General features: G+C 43.9%; 1 protein-coding gene across 1 annotated transcript; it reads left to right on the top strand.

Moving 5' to 3' along the window:
• The first annotated feature begins 687 nt into the window (after window positions 1-687).
• On the top strand, window positions 688-26,697 carry Vps26b (VPS26 retromer complex component B). The gene is made up of 6 exons (XM_070038332.1): window positions 688-1,342; window positions 13,707-13,863; window positions 20,521-20,685; window positions 23,549-23,724; window positions 25,902-26,044; window positions 26,410-26,697. The coding sequence occupies exons 1-6, from the start codon at window positions 1,120-1,122 to the stop codon at window positions 26,554-26,556; spliced, it is 1,011 nt and encodes a 336-aa protein (XP_069894433.1). The 5' UTR covers window positions 688-1,119; the 3' UTR covers window positions 26,557-26,697.
• The last annotated feature ends 561 nt before the right edge of the window (window positions 26,698-27,258 follow it).

Below are 27,258 nucleotides of genomic sequence, written 5' to 3'. Positions count from 1 at the left end.
AATCACAGCGTACGGAATTTATAATCCACCAATCACGGTGCCCACCTAGTTTCATTCTCTCAGCCAATGATCTAGGTCGACAGCAGGCGCAAAGAATGGGGCGGGGCGAAGACGAGAGGCTAAACAAGGTTCTCGGGTGCATTGTTTTTCTTTGGCTTGCCCTTGAAATGCGGACCCAAGAGCTAAGTTAAAGCCTGGTAGCTTCGTTCCCGACTCGTTTTTCTTAAGTGGGAATAGGTGTAGAGACAGGTTGAAAGTACTTCCTGTCATCTTTGCTGCCTGTCAAGCGACGTTTCTTGTGCGTGTCAAAGGGCGTCGCGTCAGGCAGCATTCGAACATTGTGCATGTCTGAATGTGGATGGTAGAACTCAGCTAAGAGGGCAAGGAGGAAAAGCAAGCAAACCCATGCCGAGAGGACATCGGTAGTTGTGATTTATGGAATGTCTGGGCCCGGATTCGACTGGAAAGAGGCCGGGGCTGCCATGTCAACTAAGGGAGAGAGAGACAGAGAGAGAGAGGGAGGAGAGGCCGCCTTCCCATGCTGCACATGCGCAGAGAGCACACCTCCTGGCGACCTGGAGGCTCGAGAGCCAGAAAACGCTGTGCGCATGCGCCTGGCATCTCCAGCGCATCCGGGCTGAAGCTCGCCGGCCCCCTCCCCCGCCCGCAGCTTCCGAAGCACCCTCGGTGCGTTGCACCGCCGGAGGCTGGGCAGCTCGCTGTGCTGCTCGGCGCTGGACCCCGCCCGGTGGGCACGCACGCACACGGCCCTGCACTGCTGCCTTCCTCAGCATTGCACGGCTGACCCTCGCCTCCTCCCTGCCCTGCAGCCGGCTACCGGGGCTTGCTCAGGACTGGCGACGTGCGGTGCATTGCTCCTTTGAGCGTTGCTGCTCGGGGCGCTGCAGCCCGCAGCCGCCTGCCTCCCCCGTCCAGCCCCTCCCCAGGCAGTCGGTCCTCGCCCACCGCCCGGCGCAGCAGCAGAGCCGGGCTGGGCTGCGGTGCGGCCACCTAGCGCGCTCCCGCAGCGGGCCCTCTGGCCTTCCTTCCCTTAGGGCAGCCCGCGCCTCGGAGGAAGGGAGCTGTCCTTAACTGAGACCAGAGGGGCCTGGCGGTGAGATGAGCTTCTTCGGCTTCGGGCAGAGCGTGGAGGTGGAAATCCTGCTGAACGATGCGGAGAGTAGGAAGCGAGCGGAGCACAAGACTGAGGACGGGAAGAAGGAAAAATATTTCCTCTTCTACGACGGGGAGACAGTCTCCGGGAAGGTGAGCCTTTCCCTCAAGAATCCAAACAAGCGGCTAGAGCACCAGGGCATCAAGATCGAGTTCATCGGGCAGATCGGTGAGTTGACCCTTGGAATCTTCCTCCCCCAGAGCTGTCAGAGAGCCTGGGCACGGCACTGGGGAGGGCGGGGGTGGGGGGGAAAGGGGGGTTTCAGGACAGGGAAGCTGGAATGTTTGAGGGCCCAGCTTGGATGAGGCCTGTCACAGGCTCTTGTCAACGGCAGTCTGAAACTAGAGGGGGGGGGTGTCAGCCACAAGTCTCGCCCGTGGGCGACTCCCCTAGCGTTACTGCCCTCCCTGCCAAAAGTGACAGCTCACAACTGGGAGATGGAGACGGAGGACGGGAGGAAGGGCCCTGCTGTGAGGTTGAGTGGGCACCTGGCCCCTAGGTATCTTTGTTGACTCTTTAACATATGATCAGATTTGCTTCTTGACCCAGGATTTCCCAGTGAGGTGCTCTGGGACATAGCTTGCAGGTGGGTTTGTTAGGGGAAGATCTGCTCTTCCCATAATGACTTTCCCATCAACTGGACATCTCAGCTGTCAGACTCTAAATTAAGCTGTGCCCCCACCCACTCTCTTTTTTCTCTTGAGATAAGGTCTGAACTACCTATTCTGTACACGTTTTGGCAGAGAAAACCTATAATCTGCTTCAATCTGACTGCGTACCTACCCTATATTTCTCATACTTCCTTATTAGAATGCTAGTCATCAGTTGTCCCGTTGTTTTGTGTTTTGTGTTTGGTTGGTTTTTTTTTTTTTGCCTTAAAGACAAAGAAAGGATATTTCTAAAGTCACAAATAAATGATCAGAATTTGCCAACGTTCAATGAAAGTCTTCAAACCTAGCTACTAATCATTAGAACTAGACAACAAAAGGCAGTAATAAAGATTTGGGGAACTGCCCATCAAGATTGGATTTTCTTCGTCTAAGATTATTTGGAGTCTTAGGTGTTATTAAAGTGCTCTAAAAGAAGTCATTTGTGTCATGAGGTCAGGAGGAGCATCACAGTAAACACCTCATGGGCAGCAAACATATTGAACATATGGCATGGTTTTAGACTTCCTTGGGAAAGCCTGTTAAGCTCTCTCCTGTCCTGAGTGTGTAGCAGAGCATTTGTTCTCCATTACAAACACTCAGGAAACACTGAGACACAGGAAGAACCTTGGAAAAGAAGTCCTGGTAGCCTGATTCTGTGGTACTGTGTTCAGCCATACGTTATTTTGCCCATCAGTATTTGAGAAAATGAAATCAGCTTGAGGATGAAATCAGATTGGCTGATCGCAAAGGACCTTTTGACTGTTATTTGGAAGCCAGAATAGGAGAGGCCTGATATCGTCCCAGAAAAAGGCTTGGAGAGCAGGTTTCATGACTTCTATCTCTTGCAATTTTCTTCTGTTTCCTGCTCCTGTCTTAGATGGCAGAGCTCCTCAGAATCAATGATGTTAACATTTGGAGTTGGATAATACTTGGTATCACAGGATGTTTAGCAGCATTCCCCACCCCTACTGACCAGACACCAGTGGCATTATCCACTGTGACACAAAAACATGAAATAGTGCCTTCTGTACTCTGGAGGATAAAATCACTTTTAGACAAGAACCACATGGTGGTTGGAGAAAATCCAAAACATTTTATATCAACCACAACTATATGGAATAGTAGAAAACACTCACATACTAAGAATTGGTACTTTTAAATTGGAGTTTTAAAGTTAATTCTCTGGCACCATAATACCATAATGTCCACAGCTATGTTCAGTCTGGATCCTACATTATCGCTCCCATGTGGAGGTCCCTTGCCAGTATATAGAAGATAATCTAGAATGTCCTCTGACCCAAATAGTAAAACTAAATGGAATGGTGACACCCTCTATCTAAATAGAAAGGTAGCCGAGGAAGCCAAAGACTATACCTGGCCCATTTGGCCTTTTGTCTAATTTTAAGACATCATCTTTTTTTGTGTGTGCTGGTCCTGGACGTGAATTCAGGCTTGGGCACTGTCCCTGAGCTTTTGTGCTCAATGCTAGCACTCTACCACTTGAAGCAGAGCTCCACCTCTGGCTTTTTGGTGGTCAATTAAAGATAAGAGTCTCACAGACTTTCCTGCCCAGTCTGGCTTCAAACCGTGATCTTCAGACCTCAACCTCTTGAGTAGCTAGGATTACAGGCATGAGCTGTCAGTTCATAGCTTTCTAAGGCACTTTTTTTTTTTTTTTTTACTGGATTTCTTTTCAGAACTTTCTGTTGCTTCTTCCGGGGCTTTTACGTACACTGGGCTGAGTTGACCAAGAGACTTGGAAAGTTTTACAACTTTCTCAGTTGTAAAACAAAGATAATAAAATGTTGAGCATGTTAAAAAATCATGCCTCATACCCTGTATAGAAGATTCTTTTATTGAAAATGATAGTAGTTAGTGTTATAACTCTCCCATTTCACAAATTCAATCACTGATTTACTGCTTTTCCCCTGTACTCTTATATCTTCCCAATAAGACTGCTATACATAATTATAGGGAATTCACATTTCAACTCTATTGTCTTAATGTTCTTGCTTATGCCACATGGGCCAGTCATAACTAATGTTGCATGAGGAACCAATCTCATTTGTGTCCTTCAAGTATATAGCTCACTATCCATGATTAAGTAAGAAAATGGTATTAGAAACTGGGTGTTAATGGTTCTCTCCTGTAATCCAGCTGCTCAGAAGGTGGAGAGCTAAGGGATTGTGGTTCAAGGCTAGCCTGGACAAACAGTTAGTAAGCCTTATCTTAATAAGTAGGTTAGGCACGATGGCTCACACCTGTAATCCTGGGAGGTATAGGTAGGAGGATGGCAATCTGAGGCTGGCCCTGGGCATAAATCAAGACTTAATCTGAAAAAAAAAAAATCTAAAGCAAAATGGGCTGTGGACATGATTGAAGTAGTAGAGTGCTTAAGCCCATGTTCAGACTCCAGTATTGCCAAAATGAAAGAAAAAGAAATGGCAGTAGATTAAGATGGATGGATACATATTTTATTGGACTTTGAGATATATTTCTTAATCAAGAATAAGATATTGGAAAAATCTTCCTATCTGGAGGTGTGACTCCTTGGTAAAGCATCTATGTAGCAACCCTAAGGCTCTGGGTTCAAATCTCAATACCACTTTTTAAAAAAGAAAAAAGTATATCTGTCTTGAAAAACATTTCTATCCAGGTTTGGTAGTAAACATCTGCAATCCCAGCACTCAGAAGTCTTGAGGCAGGATGACCAAGGCCAGCCATGGTCTTACCAAGTAAGACTTTGTCTCAAAGCCAGAAGAAAACAAAACCCTTCTATTTGCATTTGATATAAAAAGAAGTTTGTATTCACACTGATATGAAAAGTACACCAGCCTGTTTGGAGGCAAAAAGCCACTTTCCTTAGGCAGTTCAATTTCATTGTCATCCTCCTAGTTCCACTAAAGAATCAGGAGACACACCTTAAGACAATCATAAAACTGACCTAAGGGCACCAGAGCAAGACTCATAGAGAGCATTGCTAAAGTTGTGGTTCTGTGGTTTTTCTCCTTCATTGCATTCTCCCACTGAGTATCACGTGGGTAGACCTTCTGTCAGGTTCTGGCGGCTGGCTGTATGGTATACAAGGCTAAGAAAACCATCAGAGTTTTATCATCCTTCCTCACTGATTTTGCCCAGGAGTTTTCGAGGAGGTCGAACTTTTTGCCCTTGTCTTTCTCTATAACTTGCCCTTCCATTCTCAGTCATACCTCTAACTTCAGTGTCGGATGACTCCCATACTGTTTCTTTGTCCTGATTGGAACTCTTTTATTTGTTACACACCCATCTTTCTAGCTGCCTGCTGGGCCTGTTAACCTGGATACCCCACAAGTGCCTTAGAGACTCACCCCAAGCTCTGATACCCCTCCCTACTTCTGTTGTCTCCATCTTGGTCTATGTCACCTAGATCAGTTTGAACAGAAATACAGGAGTCTTCTTAGGGCCTTCACTCCTTTTCCCATGTCCTCAGCTGGTCTCTTCACCAGCTCTGTGATGTGTCCTTAATCTGTGCTGCTCTCACCCTCCAGGCTGCACCCATTTATCATGAGGTCTTCTCCTTGAACCTTCCTACCTTTGTTTCCCCTCTCCCTCTATCTTCTGTAAGGATAAAAGGATGAACTTTCTGATATTGCCAGTCTTCCCCTGAAACTTCTTATCTGGCTCCCTCCTGGGTAGAGGGGAAGGTACATTTATGTCCTTCCTGAGTGGGTCCAAGCCTGTCTTTCTAGATTCATCTCTCCCTAAACATTCACCACTACCACCTGTAGCTTCCTCAGAATAATTCTGTTCTGCACAAGGCCATGAGTTCAAAGCCCAGTACTTTTAAAAAAATTTTTTCTAGAATCCTAGTATCCTCCGTTTGTATATGAACAGCTTTTTGCAAGTATGACCTTTCACCTAAGTTATTAGTCATCTATCAAAACCTGCAAATATCACATCAATCAGGAAGCCGTACTGGCTGCCCCAGACTGACTTAAGCACTTCCTCTACTATTCTTCCAAGCCTCCTTGATAGTTCTTTTCAGCAATTGTCTGACTTCCTCCCCCAAAAGCTGGAAACTGCCTTCAGCACATTATTAGTCTGGCGGCTAGTCTAGCACACAAAAAGGGGCTCGATAAATGTTTGATAAGTGGACATATTGGTCAGATCTAAGAATTTACAGAAACCATTCTCTGGAATTCCCCCCCCCCAACTTTCTCCTGGAGCCCATTATTTTATTATTTTATTCTATTTTAGTGCTGAGAGATGAACCCAGGATATGAATATGTACCAGGCTAGCACTCTTCTACTAAGTTATATCCCCAGTCCCCAGTCACTTTGTTGGCCGGAAAGGAGAAAGTAGGTTGCATGTCTGGTCTCTAGTACATATCAGGGGCTTCCTGCTTGTACATGGAGGAAAGCATTGATGAAGCTGATGAGGTGTAGCTCTCAATCAAAGCCACTGAGAGCCTAGATAACTCATGACCACCTTGCCCTCACCATAGCAGCATCCTTCCCTAGGGAACTGGGATAAGAAAGCACCAAAGTTGAGGGAAGGGATGGTAGGGGAAAAACAAAGGAGGGGGTAACAATGCTTGATAGGAAATGTACTCATTACCTTACCCATATAACTGTAACCCCTCTGTACAGTATCTTTACAATAAAAAAATTAAAAAATTAAAAATAAAGCACCAAAGTTGATGCCAGTTCAACAGCTTTTTCTTGTAACTTTCTTTTACCATGTTCCTATGCCAAGTTGAGACTGACCTCTCACTCCCTGTATAAGAGGAAGTGAAGTTGTCAATTTGTCCATTTTGTCCTGCAACAACTACTCAACTCTTACAGTTTGACCAGTGTCCAGAGAGTATAATAAGATCTTATGTATTCACTTAGATCATGTGTGGTTTTGTTATCCTCAATAAATTTTTCAGCTGCATTGTTGCTCTGCCTGTACCTAGCATGTTCTTTCTGATTAGCTTGGCTTCTGTTCTACAAGGTTAGCAAACATGTGGTAGGGGAATCTTCTGGGTCAGGCCTGTGGGATAGAAAGTTCTAAGACCTGGTCATATCACCATGGCTGCCATTTTTAGAGACATACAGTCATGTGTAAAAGGCACATTGTTAGAAAAAAAATAACCACTTTCCAGTTGGAATCCTTTGGGGAATGCTGCTGGAGAATGGAAGGCAGACCTGGGCCAACTTGGTGACTAATGGGTTCAAATCAACCAAATATAATGAGAAGGTCAAACTTGCAGAAGAGAGAGACACAAACATCCCTGTCTTCCAGGGCCAAATGGATATTATCTGGATTTTTAAAGTTCCTAATAAGCCCATCTGTCCCACCCAAACCCTGTACCCAAAAAACAAAACAAAAAACAAAAAACTACCACCACCAACAAACCTCCATAGACTTTCTGTTTGTTAACTCTTGAAACACCAAGTGAAAGGCATATTGAGACTAATTGACTTTATTCTGGCCTACTTTATGAAACTACCAGCAGGGTTTGGAATGGAACTGTTCAGGGCAGAGCTAGAGCTATGATATGAGAAAAGCAGAGATATGATTGCCCCCCCCCCAAGATTTCTTTCTGCCCTGGAGAAGTATGTGAGCCTTGAGCAGTACAGATGGACCAAGTTTGCCAGCCAGCAAGCAGGAACTAGGAAAATAAGGTGAAAAGGAAACTCTTGATGATTTATATTTCTTCCAGAGTAACAAACCTAGACTATATGTAGTCCTCATCCAACAGTCAGCCCCAACATGTCTGTCACAGAATCAACCTGTGATGTGAAGCTGGCTCAATTTCTTCCCTAAGTGACAACTTCACTTCTCCATTGGTGGCAAATTTTATCGTGAAAATATGCAGCAGGCAAAATTTATTTCCTCCCGTTGGACAGAGAAAGAAACTAAAGACAGAAGTTAATTTAAAGAAGGGGTGGGATGTGGGTCCAGTTCCTATTTCAAGCCTGAAATGTCTCTTTAGACTTTAGTGGTTGGGAAGAATTAGAGATATCTTACAGTTGATGCTCTGAGGTAGAGTATAGGTAATTCACATTCTCTTTAGGGCCCAAACTTCTTTTTCCCCCTTTTTTTTTATTATCTTCAAATAGTTATATAAAAAGGTTTGAACACGCCCATTTATGTGAACAATGCATTTCGACCAATGTCAGCTCTTCCATCCTTCTCACTCTCCCTTCCCATTTATCCCAACCCCACCCCTTTATCTTTTCAAGTTTCCTAGTTCTACTGGGTCCAAACCTCTTGAAAGAACAGTTGGACCGGGTGCTCAACACTCACATCTGTCATCCTAGCTATTCAGGAGGTTAAGATTGAGGGAAGAAAAGTATGTGAGATTCTTATCTCCATTTAATCAACAAAATACCAGAAGTAGAGGTGTGACTCAAATGGTAGAGCACCAGTCTAGCAAAAAAAGCCAAGTGAGCTTGCAAGGCCCTGAGTTCAAGCCACACACACACACACACACACACACACACACACACACACACACACACACACACACACACACACACACACACAGAGCGAGTGAGTGAGAGAGAGAGAGAGAGAGAGAGAGAGAGAGAGAGAGCTTAGATATGTTGCTTTAATTTATGCAAGATGAAACCAGTCTTTTTGGCAAGTAGCAAAGTAAGGCTACTGTTTCTGCTCCTGTGGCCCGTGACATTTGTAAAAGCAAACATGGCAAATGGCTTCTACAGTTATAAAACCAAAGGGCTAAGTGGCCATCCCTGTTCAGACCACTGAACAGGCACTTGGCATTTCGTGTAGGAGCTGATTGTAATGTGTTACGGGAGGAGAAGCATAAGGGAAAACGTGATGCTGGGTAGCAAAGGCCATCTCCTGCCCAATTCCCTGGCTATGGCAGGCAGCCCACTTCTGCCCCGTTGCTAGGATCCTGAATGCTGGCAGCCTAAGCACTCCATGAACCTTCTCTGTTTTGTTTATTTCTCATGTTGCCTTTGAGCTGTGGGATCACATTTGTGTATTTTTCCATCCTTCTCTTCCCATCTTCCTCTGAACTCTGGGATTTCCCACTTAAAGCTCATGCACATTGAGGCCTTTTCTCTGTGGGCTTCTGTACCCTGGAACTAGGGCCAGAATCTGGTGTTTGGGAACTAAGTTACCAGGTTCCCAAGTTAAGGAGTCATCACAATCAACCAGGGCCCAGGAAGCAAGAGTGATTAGAGGAGTCCTGGTTGCTGGAGCTGGTCAAGGCCCTGTTTCTACCTGTTCCTGCAATGTTTTGCTTTTTGGAGGGTGGGCAGTACTAGGCACTGGACTCAGTCTTGCGCTTGCATAGACAAGCGTTCTACCACTTGAGCCATGCCCCTAACCATTCTTGCTTTCATTATTTTTCTAATAGGATCTGACATCCAAACTAGCCTGGATAGCTGGTTTGACAGGCACTCCCCCCACCCTCCAGCCAATTTTTTTTTTTTTGGTTTAGATAAAGTTTCATGAACTTCTTGCCTGGGCCTCCCATGAACTGCAATCCTCTCAATGTCTGTCTTCCAAGAAGCTCCTAAGCAAGAGCTGCAGCACTTGGCCAGCTCCTTGCTTTCACTGGCAACACATTACTGGACTGCTCACTTTCCCCCCACATAGTTTGGAGCTGTCATCTCCCTTTAGCACATTTTTGTGGATTATCACTACCCAGAAAGCTGCCCACTGCAGACATCATTTAATGTTTGGAAGAGAAGATGGTTGTTTGCAGTACAATATTGATCCAACGTACATAGTAACCACAGAATACACTGTAAATTCACATGGGACGTGCATCACTGATGTGGGACCGTCACATTATTGCCACCTTACCAAGGTGGATAAATCTGGTTTTATTTGTTGCAGTGCTGGGATTACACTCAGGCACTTCTCATATATTCTAAGCAAGTGCATTATATTAGGCAATGTAGTGAGCTACACCTGCAGCCCAAGCTGGATGTATATTCTTCTTCTTCCTCTTCCTCTTCCTCTTCCTCTTCCTCCTCCTCTTCCTCCTCCTCCTCCTCTTTCTCCTCTTCTGTCTTCTTCTTCATTATTATTATTATTATTGAGTTATGCAAAGGCTTTACAATTCCATAATGGGTGCAATGTTTCTTGGACATTCCTTCCTTCCTTCATTTATCCATACCCAAGAGTTGAATAGTTCATTTTTTACATAGTGTCTATTGAATACAGTGACTGCATTTGCTCACCTTTCCTCCATCCATTCCTGTGCCCTTCCCCTACCAGGGGAGGAGGGGGAAACATATTTGGAATTCATTACCTTAGATATTCAGAGGAGTTACACCTTTGGGTTCCTCCACTAACTATACCCTCCTTTAGTCTGTTTGTGTAAATGAATGAAGTCCTGTATAAGTTCTCATGTGCAGTTGTATTTTAAATCTGGCTTCCCACTATGAGAGAAAACATGTGCATTTTGTCTTTCTGAGCGTGGCTTACCTCACTTAACATGATTTGTTCTAATCTACAAGTTGGATAAATCTTATGGCAGAACCTGCTCTGCTAAGAAATGACCCCACAAACACACCCAGTAAAAGAACAGTCTCTATGGAATTGGTATGTCAGAGGAAGCTCCTGGACCAGCAATGAGGGAAATGTTGCACTCAGGGTGAAAAGTACCAGCCAAATCCAGTTTTGTTTTTTCTGGGCCTGGTTCTTCTCCCTTGAGGCAGGGTTGAACACTGCTTTTTGGCCCTGGGGAGGCAAGAGATCTGGTTTGGGGGGAGGGCTAAGAATGCTTCATTCCTAATCAAGACTTAGATCTGTGCCTTCCTGAGCTGGTCCTAGAGCAAACGCAGCTCTCCTCTTGATGTCAGATCACCCCAGAGAGAGAGAGAGAGAGAGAGAGAGAGAGAGAGAGAGAGAGAGAGGCCCAATGTGTGGTTGTCCCAGAGACTGCTCTCTGTGGACCTCTCTCTTTCTCCCAAGCAGCAAACTGCCAAAGCAGCAAGTATCCCTTTGCCTGCTTCATATCCTAGTTTATCTCCCCACTTTTGGTTACAGCCAACAGAGCTGGAACCCAGGAACACCTGGGGTGTGGCCATGTGTCATTATGGTCAGAATTCAATATTCACCTCTGCAGGGCCGGGTCTTAGTAGGGGTTGGGAAGCTAGGGATATGAACTTCTTTTTAAAAAAATTATTATGTTTAATTAGTTGTACAAGGGAGTTACTAGTCAATAAATCAGCTTATAAGTACAATGCATCTTGACCAATGTCATCATTTTCTCCTCTCTCTCCCATCCCAATTTTCTTAATTTCATAGAATATGAATTGAATATTATGACTGCATTCTCCTCTTTCCTCTCTTCATTTGTCAACCCCACTCCCATTGCTTCTCTCCTCTACCTTTTCCTCCTCCAAGTGCCAGCTTTCTGGCATTGTTGGGCTATAAGATGCTCTAAGGAATTTCACTGTTTGAATTCTCCCTGCAAACACCATTCTTTGATTAATACTTTGGTGTACACTTGCATACAACCCCATTTGTGTTTACTTATACATTTATAAATTAGTTCTAGCTTCCACATATAAGAGAAAATATGCATCCTTTGTCTATCTGGGACCTGGCTTCATTTAACATTGTATTTTCCCATGTCCATTTATTTCCTTGCAAATGATGTAATACCATTCTTCCTAATGAGTAAAATTCTATTGTGTATATATACCACATTTTCTTGGTCTATTCGTCCATTGAGGGGCATCTGGGCTGTTTTCATACCATATTGACTATTTGTAATGCTGCAATGAACATGGTTGTGCAAGTGGCTTTACTGTGTCTAGTTTGTAATCTTTCTGATAAATACCCAGAAGTAGAATTGCTGGATCATATGATAGTTCTGTGTTTCATTTTTTGAGGAATTTCCAAACTGCGTTCCAGAATAGTTGAAAAAGTTTACATTCCCACAAACAGTGCATTAGAGTTCCTTCCTCCCCACATCTGTGCCAGCATCTGTTATTGTTTAATTCTTGATGATGGCTGTCTTATGAGATAGAATCTCAATGTTGTTTTGATATGCATTTCCTTTTGGTGAGAGATGTTGAGGATTTCTTCATGTGCCTATTGGCCATATTTACTTCTTCTGAGAAGTCATTATTTAACTCAGTTGCCCACTTATTAACTGTGCTGTTGATTCTTGGAGGGTTTAGTTTCTTGAGATCTTTGTATATTCTGGATATTAGGGGATTGTGCGACATATAGCTGGCAAAGATCTCCTATTCTGTAGGCTGTCTTTTTTAGCTTGTTAACTATTTTCTTTGCCATGCAGAAACTTCTTAGTCTAATTCAATCCTGTTTGTTGATTCTTTCTTTGATTTGCTGAGTCCCTAAAACTTCACTCAGAAAGTTCCTGCCTGTATCAAGAAGTTCTAATGTTTCTCCTACTCCTTGCTGTAATAGTTTTCATCGTTTCAAGTCTTACATTGAGGTATTTGAATTGATATGAGTAGAGGGTGACAGATAAGGATCCAGTTTGTTTTCTGTATGTGGATATCCAATTTTCCCATGGGTGTCATTTTTAAAAGGCCTTTGGTCTAAAGCGGAAAAGAAAGATCTCATATACAAAATATAGACACACATAAAGTAACATGGGACCAATAGTGAACTGAGCTTAACATAAAACAACAGAAATGTTCCTTGAAGGGGATGAACTGGGAGCCGTGTCTCAAAGTATGGTACTAGCACCCCTAGAGCTTGTGAGACCTCCAAGCAATCTGAGTTCCAGCCAACCTGTAGAGAATTGTGAAGCATGTAGAAGTTGGAGAAGGCCTTCTGATCCATGGGAGCAGTTAGTAGCCCTGTTTATTGAGTATACTATTTTAAATCCTTTCCCAAAATTAACTCTTTTACTTCTCATAAAACCTTATGAAGCCAGGTGCTCATGGCTCATTACTGTAATCCTACCTACTCAAGAGACAGAAACCTAGAGGACTGATATTCAAAGCCAAGCTGAGCAGCAAAGTTCACCAAGTTCCATCTCCAAAATAACCAGCAAAAGCTTGGCTGGGGATGTGGCTCAAATGGTACATCACCAGCCAAGCAAGCAAGCCAAGCAAGAACAATGCCCTGAGTTGAAAACCCTGCTACTGAAAAGAAAACCATATGAAGCAGGTTGTGTTATTTTTCCCATTAATAGCATGTCCCAGACATAGAGACAGTATAGGAAGAAGCCCTCCATGCTATACCTCAGGTTCCATCACTGTGAATTAAGTGATAAGGTTCAACCTTAACAATCTTGCAAGATTATTCTAAGGGGGTTGACATGAATAAATAACTATGCATATTTTTTCAAAAGTTAGAAATGCTAAAAGGTTTTGCTTGGGGTTGTTTGTTGGGTTGGTCACTAGGCTTCAACTCAAGGCCTCAAGTTCTTGGTTGGCTTTTTTGCTCAGGGCTGGCACTCTACCACTTGAGCCATGCCTGAGTCCCTGTTTCTACTCTATCCCTATACTTTCATTGGGCTGCACAGTAACTGGATTGCTAATGATGGCAGTGTTTTGGAACAGGGTTATATTGGGTTCTCTATGAACTATGGGACCTCATAAGATGCAGAAGACAGCCAAGCATGGTGTTGCACACCTATAGACCTAGATATTTGTGAGATTGAGGCAGGAGGATCAATTGAGCCTAGGAGTTCAAGGTTAGTCCAGAACATAGAGAGATTGCTTCTCAAACAACCAAAAAAGTAGAGAACTCTTTGGAAACAGGGATACCAGTGAATATGGTGAAGGGCAGAAGTCAGGGAAAGAATCCAAAACTAAGGCTAAAGGGGGTTGAATGTGGAGAGTCCGTCAGGAGAGTGGTACCTCTAGCCTGGAGCATCCTCACCAGTCTCCACGTGGCCTGGGTCTAATAGGAAACTTCCCTGTCCATCTCGCTCTCTCACCAGAACTCTACTATGATCGGGGGAACCACCATGAGTTTGTATCCCTGGTGAAGGACTTGGCTCGGCCCGGTGAGATCACCCAGTCACAGGCCTTCGACTTTGAGTTCACCCATGTGGAGAAGCCTTATGAATCCTACACCGGGCAGAATGTGAAGCTACGGTAAGTCGTCCCTGCTACTTCCCCATTGTGCTCCAGAATCTGCCCCAGGTGAGTAGACCGTGAAGCTGTTTCTGTTTCTGAGGACCTTTGCTTGATATCAAGAGGGAAGTGAGGCAATCCATGGTGTGATGGTGCACAGGTTCAACATGAATTCTCTGGGAGGAAAGCATCTGTCCATCTCCGTAGCTTAGGTGTCTCTATGGTGGCCAGTTTCCAGTTGCCCTCCTGCCATCCCAGGATGCAGAGGTAGGGAGACATGTGTTTTTAGCCTATATTACTCTTGTTTTTTAATATAGATAACTTAGTTGTAAGTTTATGTAATTTCCCTTTAAATAATAGCTAGCTATGTTTAAAAACCAGTAGTTAAAATTCTCAGGGATTCAGCAGTTGGCTTTTTTTTTTTTTGTAACTCAGCTGACCCCTTGGCTGGGTGTCCAGAGATGCCAACTTCTGCGTAGCTCTGCTCTACAACAGCAATGTGACCTTAAAGTCCATAACTCACCTTTCTTACCTGAAAAATAGGTGATATAGATTTGGATGCTGATTCTAGATCTGTCCATCTTTGTGGAGGTGGGAGGAGGATAATAATAACAAAAAGATGTCACATAGTGTCTTTAAAAACTAAAGAACATAGGGCTGAAATGTAACTCAGTGATAGATCATTTTCATAGCATGTGCAAGGCTCTGGGTTCAAGCCTCAGCACTGAAATAAAATTATAAGTACATGGAAATATTTTTCTTGCTCCAGTTTTGGAGCAATAAAATACACAATACACACTGATGCTAGATGAAGTATACAACACACACACACACACACACACACACACACACACACACACACACACACACACACACACACACACACACACACACACACACACACACAGAGCAACAATAGCTGCTTAGATTTAACCTTAAGATTATGTGATGGGATAAAGCAGACTCCATTGTCACTGAATACCTGATCCTTGGTCTTGATACTATCTCAAAAGACCAGCTTTTTATCATGTCAAGTCTGGACTTTGATGGGTTCAGAGTCTAACAAGACCAATAAACCCCTGCACTCCCCCAGCTTCTTCCCTCCCATCAGAAATGTGTCCATAGACTTTTCTTCTTCTGTCTTTACAGAGTAGCGTAAGTAGTGCTGTTATCCCCACTAGAGACAGGAAATCTTATCCTATCACTCAAAAAAGACAGAAAAATGAGGATTATAATATCACTTAAGCTTGGTTATAAAACTTTATTTATTTTTTAATGACAGGGTCTATCTGTGTAGCACAGGCAGTCTTCCCAGCCTCTTGAATTGCTGAGATTACAGGTGTGTGCCATCATACCCAGCAATTTTTTTCCCAGTGAATTTGTGTTCATATTTTTATGTCAGAGAGGAAAGTTGTTTAAGACATGGGGTTTCTCAAAAAATTAAATATAGGGCTAGGTGTGTAGTTCAATGGTAGAGCATATTGTAACACACATATACACACACACTGATACACACACATACCGCCACATACATAAAATGAAACATAAACTCACTACTTATTTATCCAAAAGATAAGAACACTAGGTCTGGAGCAAGTGTTTGTACATACATGTTCATAGCAGTATTTATTCATAATAACTGAGAGGTAAAATCAACTTAGGTTTCCATCAGTAAATGAGTGGATAAACAAATGCAGTATGTATGTATAATGGATTACTACACAGCCTTTAAAGTAAGAAAATTCTGTCAAGCTCAAATGTGAATGAACCTTAAGCCAGTCACAAAAGGGCAAATACTAATTAAGTTCCTTTACTTGAAGTACCAAGTAGAGTCAAGTTCATAGACACAAAAGGTACAGTGGGTGTTGCTAGCGGCTGAGAGGATGGGGAAATGAAAAAGGTATAAATCATTGTGGAAAGGGCCTCAGTTAAGATTGATGGGAAATTTCTGGAGATGGACAGTGATAATAATGTCACAACAGTATGAATATGTATCATGTCATGAACTGTGCTTTTATTTTTTAATTGGTTGTGGGGCCTGAACTCTGGGCCTGGGCACTGTCCCTCAGCTCTTCAGCTCAAGGCTAGTGCTCTACCACTTGAGCCACATCACCACTTCTGGCTCTTTCTACTTAGGTGGTGCTGAGGAATCAAACCCAGGGCCTTATTCATGAAAGGCAAGCACTCTACCACTGAGCCACCTTCCCAGCCCCATGAACTGTCCATTTAAAAGGATTAAAACAGAGGTCAAGAGTTCATCCTAGCACTCAGGAAGCTGAGGCAGGAGAATCTTGACTTTGAGGATAACCTGGGCTATATAGTAGGTTTAAGTCCAGCCTGGGGCTTCAGAGCAAAAAAAAAAAAAAAAAAAAAAAAACGCATCAAAGCTGGGCACTGGTGGCTCATGTCTATAATCCTAGTTATAATCCCTAGTAGGGAAGCTGAAATCCTCAGATTGTGGACTGAAGCTACCCTGGGCAGGAAAGTTTGTGAGACTCTCATTTCCACTAAATTACCAAAAACAAGAAGTGCTGGAAGTGGATCTGTGTGACTCCCAAGATAGAGCACTAGCTGAGAGTAAAAAGCTCAGGGACAGTGCCCAGGCCTTGAGTTCAAGTCCCAGGATGGGCACAAAAAAAATAAAAAACATAGAAAATACCACCACCAAACAAAACAACGACAAAAAAATAAAAAATAAAAAAGGTCATAGGAGTTTTTAACGCCCATTTCCTGCATGGGAACAGGAAATGTTTCTCTCTTTTCCATTTCTCCTTATCTTCTCCTATTACATTAAAATAAACCCTTGCTAAAACTTTGTTTTAAAAAAAGTTTGTAATTGCAGAGAAGGGTAGCTCATTATTTTAATCCTAGCTACTAGAGAGGCTGGGAAAATTTCTCAAAACCCCTTCTCAACCCATACCTGGGCAGTGGCATACACCTGTAATCCCAAACTACATAGAAAGCTGAGATTCGGAGGATAGAGGTGCCAGGTCAGCTTGGAAGAAAAGTCCTCAAGACTCCCTGTCCACAGAGGGGAGGCTGGAGCCTGTAGAGCGTGCTCTGTGGACATTGTAGTACATGCGCACTGTGACACGGGGGAACTTAAAAGTGGATCACAGTTCAAATGCATGTCTGGGAAGGAAGTGAGGCCTTATTTTATTTATTTATTTTCTTCCCGGTTGTAGGGCTTGAACTCTGGGCCTGGGCGCTGTCCCTCAGCTCTTCAGCTCAAGGCCAGCACTCTATCACTTGAGCCACAGTGCCACTTCCAGTTTTCTAGTTGTTTATTGGAGGTAACAGTCTCACAGACTTACCTGCCCAGGCTGGCTTTACACCACGATCCTCAGATCTCAGCTTCCTGAGTAGCTAGGATTACAGGTGTGAACCACCAGCGCCCAGCATGAGACCTCACTTTAAACAATAAAAATAACTTAGCCACTTGGCCCAGGGCTAGAAGTGTGGCATAGAGATATAGCATCAACGTACAACATGTAAGGCCCTGAGTTCAAATCCCCCCAGTACTGGCACAAAAAGTCAAAATTGTAAATTTTGCTACAATTAATAAAACAAAAAAATCATGATGTCCAAATTAGATGAAGACTTTAGGATTTATGTTGAGAAAGAGAGGAGGTTTTTAAAAATGGAGAAATTAGGATAGTTTTAGCTGAGGAAGATGTAAATTCCATATCAAGCACTGTAATCTTATACGGGCAGAGGAGAAATATCAAAAATTTTTTCTAGGCTATCTTAGTTTCACCTTAGGGGAATGGTTCTTTTAAAGATTAAAGTGACTACGATGGGAAGGACTCAGAGACAGAACTGATAGGCAGCTACGAGTTGTACTTTGGTGGAGACAAGAACAGACAGAAATTGAGTTACTTAATAGACAACAGTGAAATTTACTGAGCGGAGGCTTGCAGCCATAGGAAGAGACAGGACTATGAGGAGGGAGAAATGATGTGCAAATAAGATGATTCGTTTGATTCTGGAGAGGAATTTGAAGTGCTGACAATGTAGAGAGTTGTAAATCTTCACCAGATTCCCGAAGTACAGTCCAGGCTCTGAGTACAGGATGGAGGAGGAACTAAGAACTGATTCATATTCCCAAGGAGGAAGCCGTGTAAGGACGGAAGAACCAGGACCTGTGGGGCTAAGAAGAAAATCGGGTCTGTTAGGGTCCTGCACCTCTAAAGACCCTCAGGAAGTTTAAGGAGAAGGAAATGTTTTTGCACCACTCAGAGAAAAGGAGCACTGTTTTTGGCACCTGGAAGGTCACATAAACTACTGCATGGAAGGGATTGGGAGTAGCAGTTGGTGAAGAAAATGATGTCAGGAACGGGACCTGTCTTATGACAGCTGTCTGGAAGACAAGAAAGAGAAGCTGTGGTAGGTAGGTCAACAGTGTAACACTGGCCTGCCTGTAATCCCAGCACTTGGGAGACTAGCCTGGGCTAGAAAGCAAGCAGGTTTTCAGGATTTGTAAACTTGAAGCTTTTTATAAGCTCAAAGGAAGGAGCCTTTAGCTTTAAAAAAAAAATAGAATAAAGTAAAACTGAATATTTGGAGAAAATTGGAAAAACAGAAGGATCAAGATGGCGGACCCAGGTTCCCACATTAGAATCAGTTGGGAAGCTTTTTAAAATGTTATGTCCCTCAGCAGTGTAAGTAAATGTCAGATATGCCAGGGCAGGGAGAGTTTTCAGTCCTTCTTTCTGACTGAGAGTGGTTGTGTGAGATGGAAGAGGTTTGCTGATGAAGAAAGTGGATGGATGAAGGTGCAAAATAAAAACAGCACAAAGAAGAAAAGGAAGAAAGTTACAAACCTTGACTTGAAAATTTTACTCTCCCTCGTAGAGTAAAAAAGCAGTATCTTCCAAAAACAGGCTTTGGGGCAATGTGACAGAAGTTGATGAGCCAAAAAGCAATACATGCCACATGAAAGACAGTAGAACAAATGTGTAGTTAATGTGGTGAGCATATGGTTATAAAGATCTCCAATAATGCTTAATAGGCAATAGAGGTTAACTAAGTGCCATTTAAAAGAAGCTATAATTAGGCCAGGCACTGTTGGCTCACGCCTGTAATCCTAGCTACTCAGGAGACTGAGATCTGAGCATTGCGGTTCATAGCCAGCCGGGGCAGGAAAGTCTGTGAGACTCTTATCTCCAATAAACCACCAGAAAACTGGAAGTTGCACTGTGGCTCAAGTGGTAGAGCACTAGCCTTGAGCTGAAGAGCTGAGGGACAGTGCCCAGGCCAGAGTTCAAGCCCCACGACTGACAAAAAAGAGAAAGAAAGAAAGAAAAGAAGCTATAATTAAAGGGGTGTTCTCTACCCCATTAGATATTAGCATAGTGTTATATCCAAGTGACAGGTGATGTTAAAGTAGCTGGCTACAGAACCTGGACCTGTTAAACCTTTAGGAACTTAGGTCTTTTTTTTCTAACCCTATGCCTACAAAACAGCCTCATCCCCAAGTTTGAACCAGACTTCTTTGCTATTCAAACTCAGCCTCTATTGCTTTACATGAAGGTCCGATCTTGATTCTTGGGCTCCCCTTTCTTCTCTCCACAGCACTAAATTGTAGCATCTGGAATTAGCACTTTCCTTGAGTACTTTTTCTTTTTATTTGCCCATCTCTCCCAGTGGACTGTGAGCTTCCCATGAAGCTATCTTATTCATCCCATGACTAACACAGTGCTTAGCTCAGTAAGTTTGCTGGATGAATAGCTGACTTAACTTCTTCCTTTTCTCTTCTTTTAACCATGAGACACTTGAAAAATGTTTATCGATCAAACATTGGTAAGATGAACAGAAATGCAAATATACAAGTATGGGACAGCAGAGCGCTGGGGGAGCATGCCTGTAATTCTGGCTCAGAAGTCTGAGATCTGAGGATTGCAGTTTGAAGTCAGCCTGTAAGATAGATTAACCAGCAAAAAGCCAAAAATGGAGTTATGGGCCAAGTAGGAGAATGCTAACCTTGAGCAAAAAAGCAATTGAGAGCACGAAGGCCTGAGTTTAAACCTTAGATCTGGCAAGAAAAAAAAAAAAAGATCATGGACAGATCCCTATGCCCCAAAGGCCAGGTGTTAAGTGAAGAAAGAAAACTTGCATAAAAACATATGGAAGAAGACGGGCACCAGTGGCTTACACCTATAATCTTTGCTATTTAGGAGGCTGAGATCTGAGGTTTGAAGCCAGCCCAGGCAGGAAAATCCATAGACTCTTATCTCCAATTAACCACCAAAAAGCCAGAAATGGAGTTGTGGCTCAAGTGGTAGAGTGCTAGCCTTTAGCACAAAAGTTCAGGGACAGTGCCCAGGCCCTGCATACATTCAACAACAACAACAACAACAACAAATAGAAGATAGTGGTAAGGGCCATGAAAGGCCTGCAAACAGCTTGCTGTAAACCAAGGTCATAGGCTCCAAACACAAGAGAGTCTCTCAGTTCCCTAGAATTATGGGTGAAAACATTTTCTATGTAGATGCACATGTGTACTCTTTTCTGGGTCCATAAATTCTCAAAGGGATACAAATTCTCAAAGGAATATGAAATCCCAGAAGGTTAAAAATCACCATAAGGGTTTCTCTCAAGTGTGCCAGTTTGGTGTGTGTATCTAGGCAGCATCTGCAAAGGGAGAGATTTCATTCATGACAGTTCCATCTCCTCTAGGTACTTCCTTCGAGCCACCATCAGCCGCCGCCTCAATGATGTTGTCAAAGAGATGGACATTGTAGTTCATACACTCAGCACATACCCGGAGCTGAACTCTTCCATCAAGATGGAAGTGGGGATTGAGGATTGCCTGCACATTGAGTTTGAGTATAATAAATCCAAGTAAGTATCCTGGGCCACATGACTGTAGAATAATTGTTGAACTGGACACTGGTGGCTCATGTCTGGAATCCCAGCCATTCAGGAGGCTGATAACTGAGGATCACAATTCAAAGCCAGCCAGGGGGGGGAAAAAAAAGAAACAAAACCAAAAACAACACACAAAACTCCATGGGATTCTTACCTCCAGTGAACTAGAAAATGCTGTAAACAGAGTTTGGCTCAAGTCATGTCAGCCTTGAGCAAAAAAGCCAAGTGAATCTGCAAAGTTCTGAGTTCAATCCCCAGTACCGGCATACACACAAAAAATAATTGGAGACAGAATCTGATTTGTATGCCAATTAATAGAGATCTGGACTCTAATGAATCATAGAGATATGCTGTAAGGGAGGGGGGAAACAGAAATAATATAGTAAATAAATACATATAATAGATTAGTTCCCGATAGATGGGCCTGGAAATTGATACTTCACTCTACTTACAATACACTAACTTAAGTAGCATTCTAGAGTTAAACATCTGAAGATGCCTTTAATGTCAAGCCAAGTAACTTTTAGGTTGTTTTAGATTCCAGGGATAGCTGTTTCCTTCTGCAGATGAGAATAATCAGAGAACACAATTCCATTATGACTTGTTTCCTCTGTGTCTTTAGAAATCACAGTGAAGAAAACAAACATTTACAATAGTTTGCTGCTTCCTTCTTGGACTAATATGAGTTGTAGTCAAAAATACCCAATCCATTTTTATAAAGATCTTAAAACAGTTTTAGGCCAGGTGCCAGTGGCTCATGCCTGTAGTCTTAACTTATTTAGGAGGCTGAGATCTTGTGGATACAGTTTGAAGCCTCTTGTGGCAGAATTAATATATGAGACTATCTTCAAAATAACCAGCTTAAATAAAATTAGGCTGGAAGCATGATTCAAGTGGCAGAGTGCCAACCAAGTAAATGTGACACCAGAGTTTAAACTTCAGTATGGGCAAAATAAAAACAAAGAAAAAGAGAAGAATAACTTTTCTTTTAACTGGTAAGCTGGGAAACTATGTATTTTGTTGTTGTCATCTATTTTGTGTGTGTGTTTGTGTGTGTGTGTGTGTATTTTTAGACTGTGTTTATTGATAAAACACCAAAGTATTTAACTGCTTATAAGTCACAATATTTTCCGGAAGTCTGACAGTTTCAAAAGCATCTTTCTTTTGAATATAATCTGTCCTTGAAAATGTTTGGAAATCAAATATCCAAAAGTAAACAGAATATTCTACTCACAGAGATCTAAAAAGAAGTGTACAAGCCAAACACTGGTGGCTCAGGCCTATAATCTTAGTTACACAACAGACTGAGATCTTCGGATCTCAGTTCCAAGCCAGCTTGGGCAGGAAAGTCTATGAGACTCTTATCTCCTATTAACCACCAGAAAACCAGAAGTGGTGCTGTGGTTCAAAGTGGTAGAGTGCTAGCTTTGAGGACAAAGAGCTCAGGGACAGCACCCAGGCCCCAAGTTCAAACCCCATGACTGACCAAAAACAAAAACAAAAAGTGTACAATTATAGTCTCCCTGTGGTGCTTCCCTGCCCTGTCCACTTCACCCAGCTCCAGACCTACTATGTAACAGAGGCTGAGTGAAGTGATAGAAGTTGATCTAGATGGTCGCCTTTGCAAGAGCTGGGAAACAACATTTTCTAAACTAAGAACATACTTAGTACCTGGAATAGATATGAAGTTATTTCCTTCCACCCCCTGGCCTGGAGCCAAGTATGACCTGGAATAAGCCCCTTTGGCCTGGCCCATCTAAACGGGAGGCCAGTTTGGGCCTGGCATGGAAATTGGCTTCTTCCCTTTCTCCTCTCCGGGCATTGTATGGTCATGTCCACTAATGTGGCAGGTACCTGTTAATGGCAGCAGCTAGCAGAAGATGTGCACTTATCTACTCAGGTCTGCAACCTTCCTAATGGACTAAGAAAGGTGCTGAGACCCCTTGGAGAACCCCATCTGAGGACTAGGTATCTGGATTTACCTCTCTCTGCACCCTCTCAATTCTATCTTCCTTTTTTTTTTTTTTTATTTTTTGGGTCCGATCGTGGGGCCTGAACTCTGGGTCTGGGCACTGTCCCTCAGCTCTTCAGCTCAAGGCTAGCGCTCTACCACTTGAGCCATAGCGCCACTTCCGGCTTTTTTCTTTTTGCTTATGTGGTGCTGAGGAATCGAACCCAGGGCCTCAGGCATCCAAGGCAAGCGCTCTACCACTGAGCCACCTTCCCAGCCCTATCTTCCTTTTTTATACTGTCATATAAGGAGGTTGAAGTCTGAAGTTTCTGCGAGTGTTCGTGTCCACTAGGCTGAGCACACAGAGCACGCAGCACAAGCCATGCAAACAGAGCCCAGAGAGCAGACACTGATTCCAAGAGAGACTCACCCATCTCCCTCTACTGCTTCTGCCTGGCCTGTCCAGCTCAGAGCAAATACAACTGTTTGTTGTGAGCTGTTCAGGTCCAGTTCCCAAAAGACATTATGTGGAGAACAGGGAGGAAGGGAGAGACCTGGTTTGTAGAACTGGCCTCTCAAACATAAGAAAACCACAGACATTTTAAAAGCACCAATACTGAAGTATGTGTTGATGAGACAAGAGCAGACGAGTACATAAGAATGAGTGGAGTATTATGTAGGATAGATGTCCTTTGAGCAGACTGTGGAAGAATGGGAATCACCCAGATTTGTGCAAAGGATATTAGGTAACTCATTCTACCATGGCAGCAAGGAGGGGAAGATGGATGAATGCACAGCATGGGCAGTCCTGGCAGTGTGCTTTCTGCTGAAACAGAGGCCAGCCATGGCACCACCACCTTACTTCCTCTACTTTCTCTTCTTCAGATACCACTTGAAAGATGTCATTGTAGGGAAGATATACTTCCTGCTGGTGAGAATCAAAATCAAGCACATGGAGATAGACATCATCAAACGGGAAACAACAGGCACAGGCCCCAATGTGTACCATGAGAATGATACAATAGCCAAGTACGAGATCATGGATGGGGCACCAGTACGAGGTGAGCCTTCTGGTCCCCTACCACCATACCTTTGGTTCCAGGCCCTGTACAGAATTTGGGAAGAGCTTAAGAGATGACATTGTTGAAGTGAAATGCTTACTAACTTGTGATTTCTTAGTCTCTTAATTGTGTGTACACTGTGAGAGCTAATAAGGAAGAATAAAAGGTTGAATCTGTAGGTATAGCTCAGTGGTAGAGCATTCTGCATGAGGCCCTGGGTTCAGTCCCCAGCACCACAGGGAAAAAGGAATAGAAAAGTTGAGTCTCTGGAACTTTAGGCTGCAACTCCATCTTTAACCACTGCAGTTCAATATTGACTTTATGCATATATTAAACTTAATCTCAAGAATTAGACCTGGAGCTGGGTGCCAGTGTCTCACATCTTATTACTCGGGACGCTGAGATCTGATGATCTCCATTCAAAGCCAGCCAGGACAGACAAATCCAAGATATTCTTTTTTTTTTTTTTTTTTTTTTTTGTCGGTCGTGGGGCTTGAACTCTGGGCCTGGGCGCTGTCCCTCAGCTCTTCAGCTCAAGGCGAGCGCTCTACCACTTGAGCTACAGCGCCACTTCCGGTTTTCTGGTGGTTTATTGGAGATAGGAGTCTCACGGTCTCTCCTGCCCGGGCTGGCTTTGAACCACGATCCTCAGATCTCAGCCTCCTGAGTAGCTAGGATTACAGGCGTGAGCCACCAGCGCCCGGCCCCAAGATATTCTTATCTTCAGTTAACCAACAAAAAGCTGGAATAGCTCAAATAGTAAAGTGCCAGACAGCCTTGAGCAAAAAGCTAAGGCCCTGAGTTCAAACCTCAGTACTGGCACACACACAAAAAAAAGAAATTAGACTTGTTTTGTTGTTGGTGTTTAAAAAATGTAAGTTTGAAAGGTACTGATTTAAGATACAGTGTGAACATTTTACTTCTTTTTCTAGTTGCCATCCTGACTTTTGTTTTTTAAAGAGATCGTGTGGGGCAGTCATTTTCATCACTTAGCTCTGGTAAAACTTAGTCATTCTGAATTTGCTAATCTAGCATAGAGGGGCCCTATAAGGTACTTACAACACACTACTCAGGGCTACAGCCAGCACCAGAACCCCATGGAAATGGTCTCTCACCCCATGAGGCTGATAGTACATCTAAGATGAGCAGAATCGAAAAGTGTTTGTAATTCAGGGGATTCATGTGATTATTGTGGCATAGGAACATTTACATTCTTTACTGACTCCCTAGCAACAGAGGGTGAAGAGTGTTTCTTCTCATGGTGAAGTGCTGGGTGCATCCAAGGTTTTACCCAGTGTATTCCCATGGCCTGTTCCACATAGAAGAAGGAATGTATGGAGTTAACAGCCTGCAACGCTAGGTATATTCAGCATATTCCTATGTGTCGCAGTGCTAGGCGTTGGGAGAGCCCTTGCTCTCCTGACTCTCTGATGCTGTCATTTTTCCTGCACAAATGAAATGGGGTACCAAGAAGATGATACAAAGCACAGATAATTAAGATTATTTATATTTAGACTACATTATAGGTTTGGCCTTTCCCAGTAGAATTACTGCCCTAATTTTATTCCTTGTATACTAAGAAAGGTGCAGTGTTAGGAACTAAAAGGGATCAAAAGTATTGTGCAGTTGGATTCTCTGGTTTTCCATGAGAACTTAGGTCCAGAAAAAGCAACAGGTATATTCACAAGTCATAAATGGGCTAGTGTAGACTAGGGACCAGAGTGAATATTTCTATGTTCTAGGCCCTCCCCTGCCCCGCAGATCCATATTCAAGATCGGGAATGTATTGTGGGACGTGCTCTAACTTGGATGGAGGGAGGTGGTGTCATAATTGCTGGATGACTGGCCTCTTGGGTTTGACACCTGCCTCTTGAAAACTCAGGAAGCAGGTACATTGTGTATGCCTAAAGATGTTTATACACAACATCCCTATGTCCTTCACACTCAACTTCAGTAAGATGTGAGAAGACAGGCAAAAGGTACCCACAGGGATGAAACTGAAGAAACCCAGTTTTTCTGCAGCAGCTACTGGGAGTTACAGCACAACATCCAAAAGGGAGAAGCCTTTGCTTAGTGCTCTGTGCCTTTCTCAGTTGGAGCCTCAGAAACAGAGCCGGTATAAGATGGAGTTGGGGGTGCTTTGTCCCTTGCCTTGATTCCTGCCTCACTCCTTGCAGGAGAGTCCATCCCCATCCGGCTCTTCCTGGCAGGGTATGAGCTCACGCCCACCATGCGGGACATCAACAAGAAGTTCTCTGTGCGCTATTACCTCAACCTGGTGCTGATAGATGAGGAGGAACGGCGATACTTCAAGCAGCAGGTGATTGCCCCCTGCAGACTCCTAGGTGTCCTGGGAACTGCACAGAAAGAAAGAACATCCTTTCCAGGGAAGGGTAGATTCCATTTTTTAACAGACTAAACAGACAAGAGAGGAGCTAGTCAGTCTATGCTGTTATTTTAGCAAGGGGTGGAAATGTTAGGTTATCCAAAATCCCACAGCAAGAATGAGAGTTCCCACTTGATACTGGACCCTCAGCAGGGACAAGAGGCAGAGGCAGCCCCCGTTTCAAGGAGAGGTCGGTAGAGATTCTTGCCTAAGATTCTCCAGGACCAAGGTGGGAGCTCCTGGAAGCCCCCTCCCAAGCCTTCCTCTCAGGTTTCCTGTTGCCCCCCTCAATCCTGCAGGAAGTGGTGCTGTGGCGGAAGGGAGACATCGTGCGGAAGAGTGCATCCCACCAAGCAGCCGTGGCCTCCCAACGTTTCGAGGGCACAGCCTCCCTGGGTGAGGTGCGGACCCCCAACCCACTGTCAGACAACAATGGCAGGCAGTAGGCCCCGGCCAAGAAGCTGGCTGGGCTGTGGCTCAGCATCTCCATCTACCAAACACCAGCGGCCGGGGGAGGGGGAGGATGGCGTTGGCTCAGCTGACCGTTACTTGCAATCTTGAAAACAAATCATGTTTTTTGACTTCAATTCTTTTCTCTGAAGAACATAAAGGGCATTGGGTTGGGAAGTCTCCCTGAGATTCTGCAGCTGATGGGGGGGCTAGAGAGAGGGAGCATCTAGGAAGCTAGTCTCTCCTTGGGAAATGAGAGCCAGCTTCCCCTTAGGTTGCTTGGTGTCTCGAGGAGAGCTGCTGAGCATGCATCCTTGGCTACTGGTTCTCTGGGCTTCCTGATACAGGATCTGTGTGTGTCCCTGGGATGCAGAGCTGCCTGCAGACCTCTGGGGAGTCATGGCTTACACTCCCCTTGACCGACCGTCCTTGAGATGGCAGCAGGAGAAGGAGTTAGGCCTCTCTCATCCTAAGTAGGGAAAAACACTCAAGATCAGGAAGCTTTCTCTCTGGGAGTCTCAGGCGAGATGCTTTGAAGTTTCCACAAGCCACCTCTTTGGCCTACCACTTCTGGGACCCAGGTACCTCTCCATCTTTTCAGGCTTGTCAGGAGCATCCTGGAGCAGAAACAAGTGAAAGGGCCAGAAGCTGACTGTCCCCTTACCCATAAGAAATGTCTGGGCACAGAGAAGCCTGGG

Source organism: Dipodomys merriami, unplaced genomic scaffold (assembly GCF_024711535.1).
Source record: "Dipodomys merriami isolate MVZ:Mamm:240054 unplaced genomic scaffold, mDipMer1.0.p SCAF_29, whole genome shotgun sequence".
In the NCBI taxonomy this organism is placed as follows: Eukaryota; Metazoa; Chordata; class Mammalia; order Rodentia; family Heteromyidae; genus Dipodomys; species Dipodomys merriami.
The sequence above is the reverse complement of the archived record's forward strand: the minus strand, read 5'-3'. Positions and strand labels throughout refer to the sequence as shown.

Excerpts from the sequence above, each read along its gene's own strand:
- Vps26b (XM_070038332.1), top strand. The coding sequence starts at position 1,120 with ATGAGCTTCTTCGGCTTCGGGCAGAGCGTGGAGGTGGAAATCCTGCTG. Across the intron at positions 13,864-20,520 it reads GGGCAGAATGTGAAGCTACG|GTACTTCCTTCGAGCCACCA; the intron begins GTAAGTCGTCCC and ends CATCTCCTCTAG. Across the intron at positions 20,686-23,548 it reads TTTGAGTATAATAAATCCAA|ATACCACTTGAAAGATGTCA; the intron begins GTAAGTATCCTG and ends TCTCTTCTTCAG.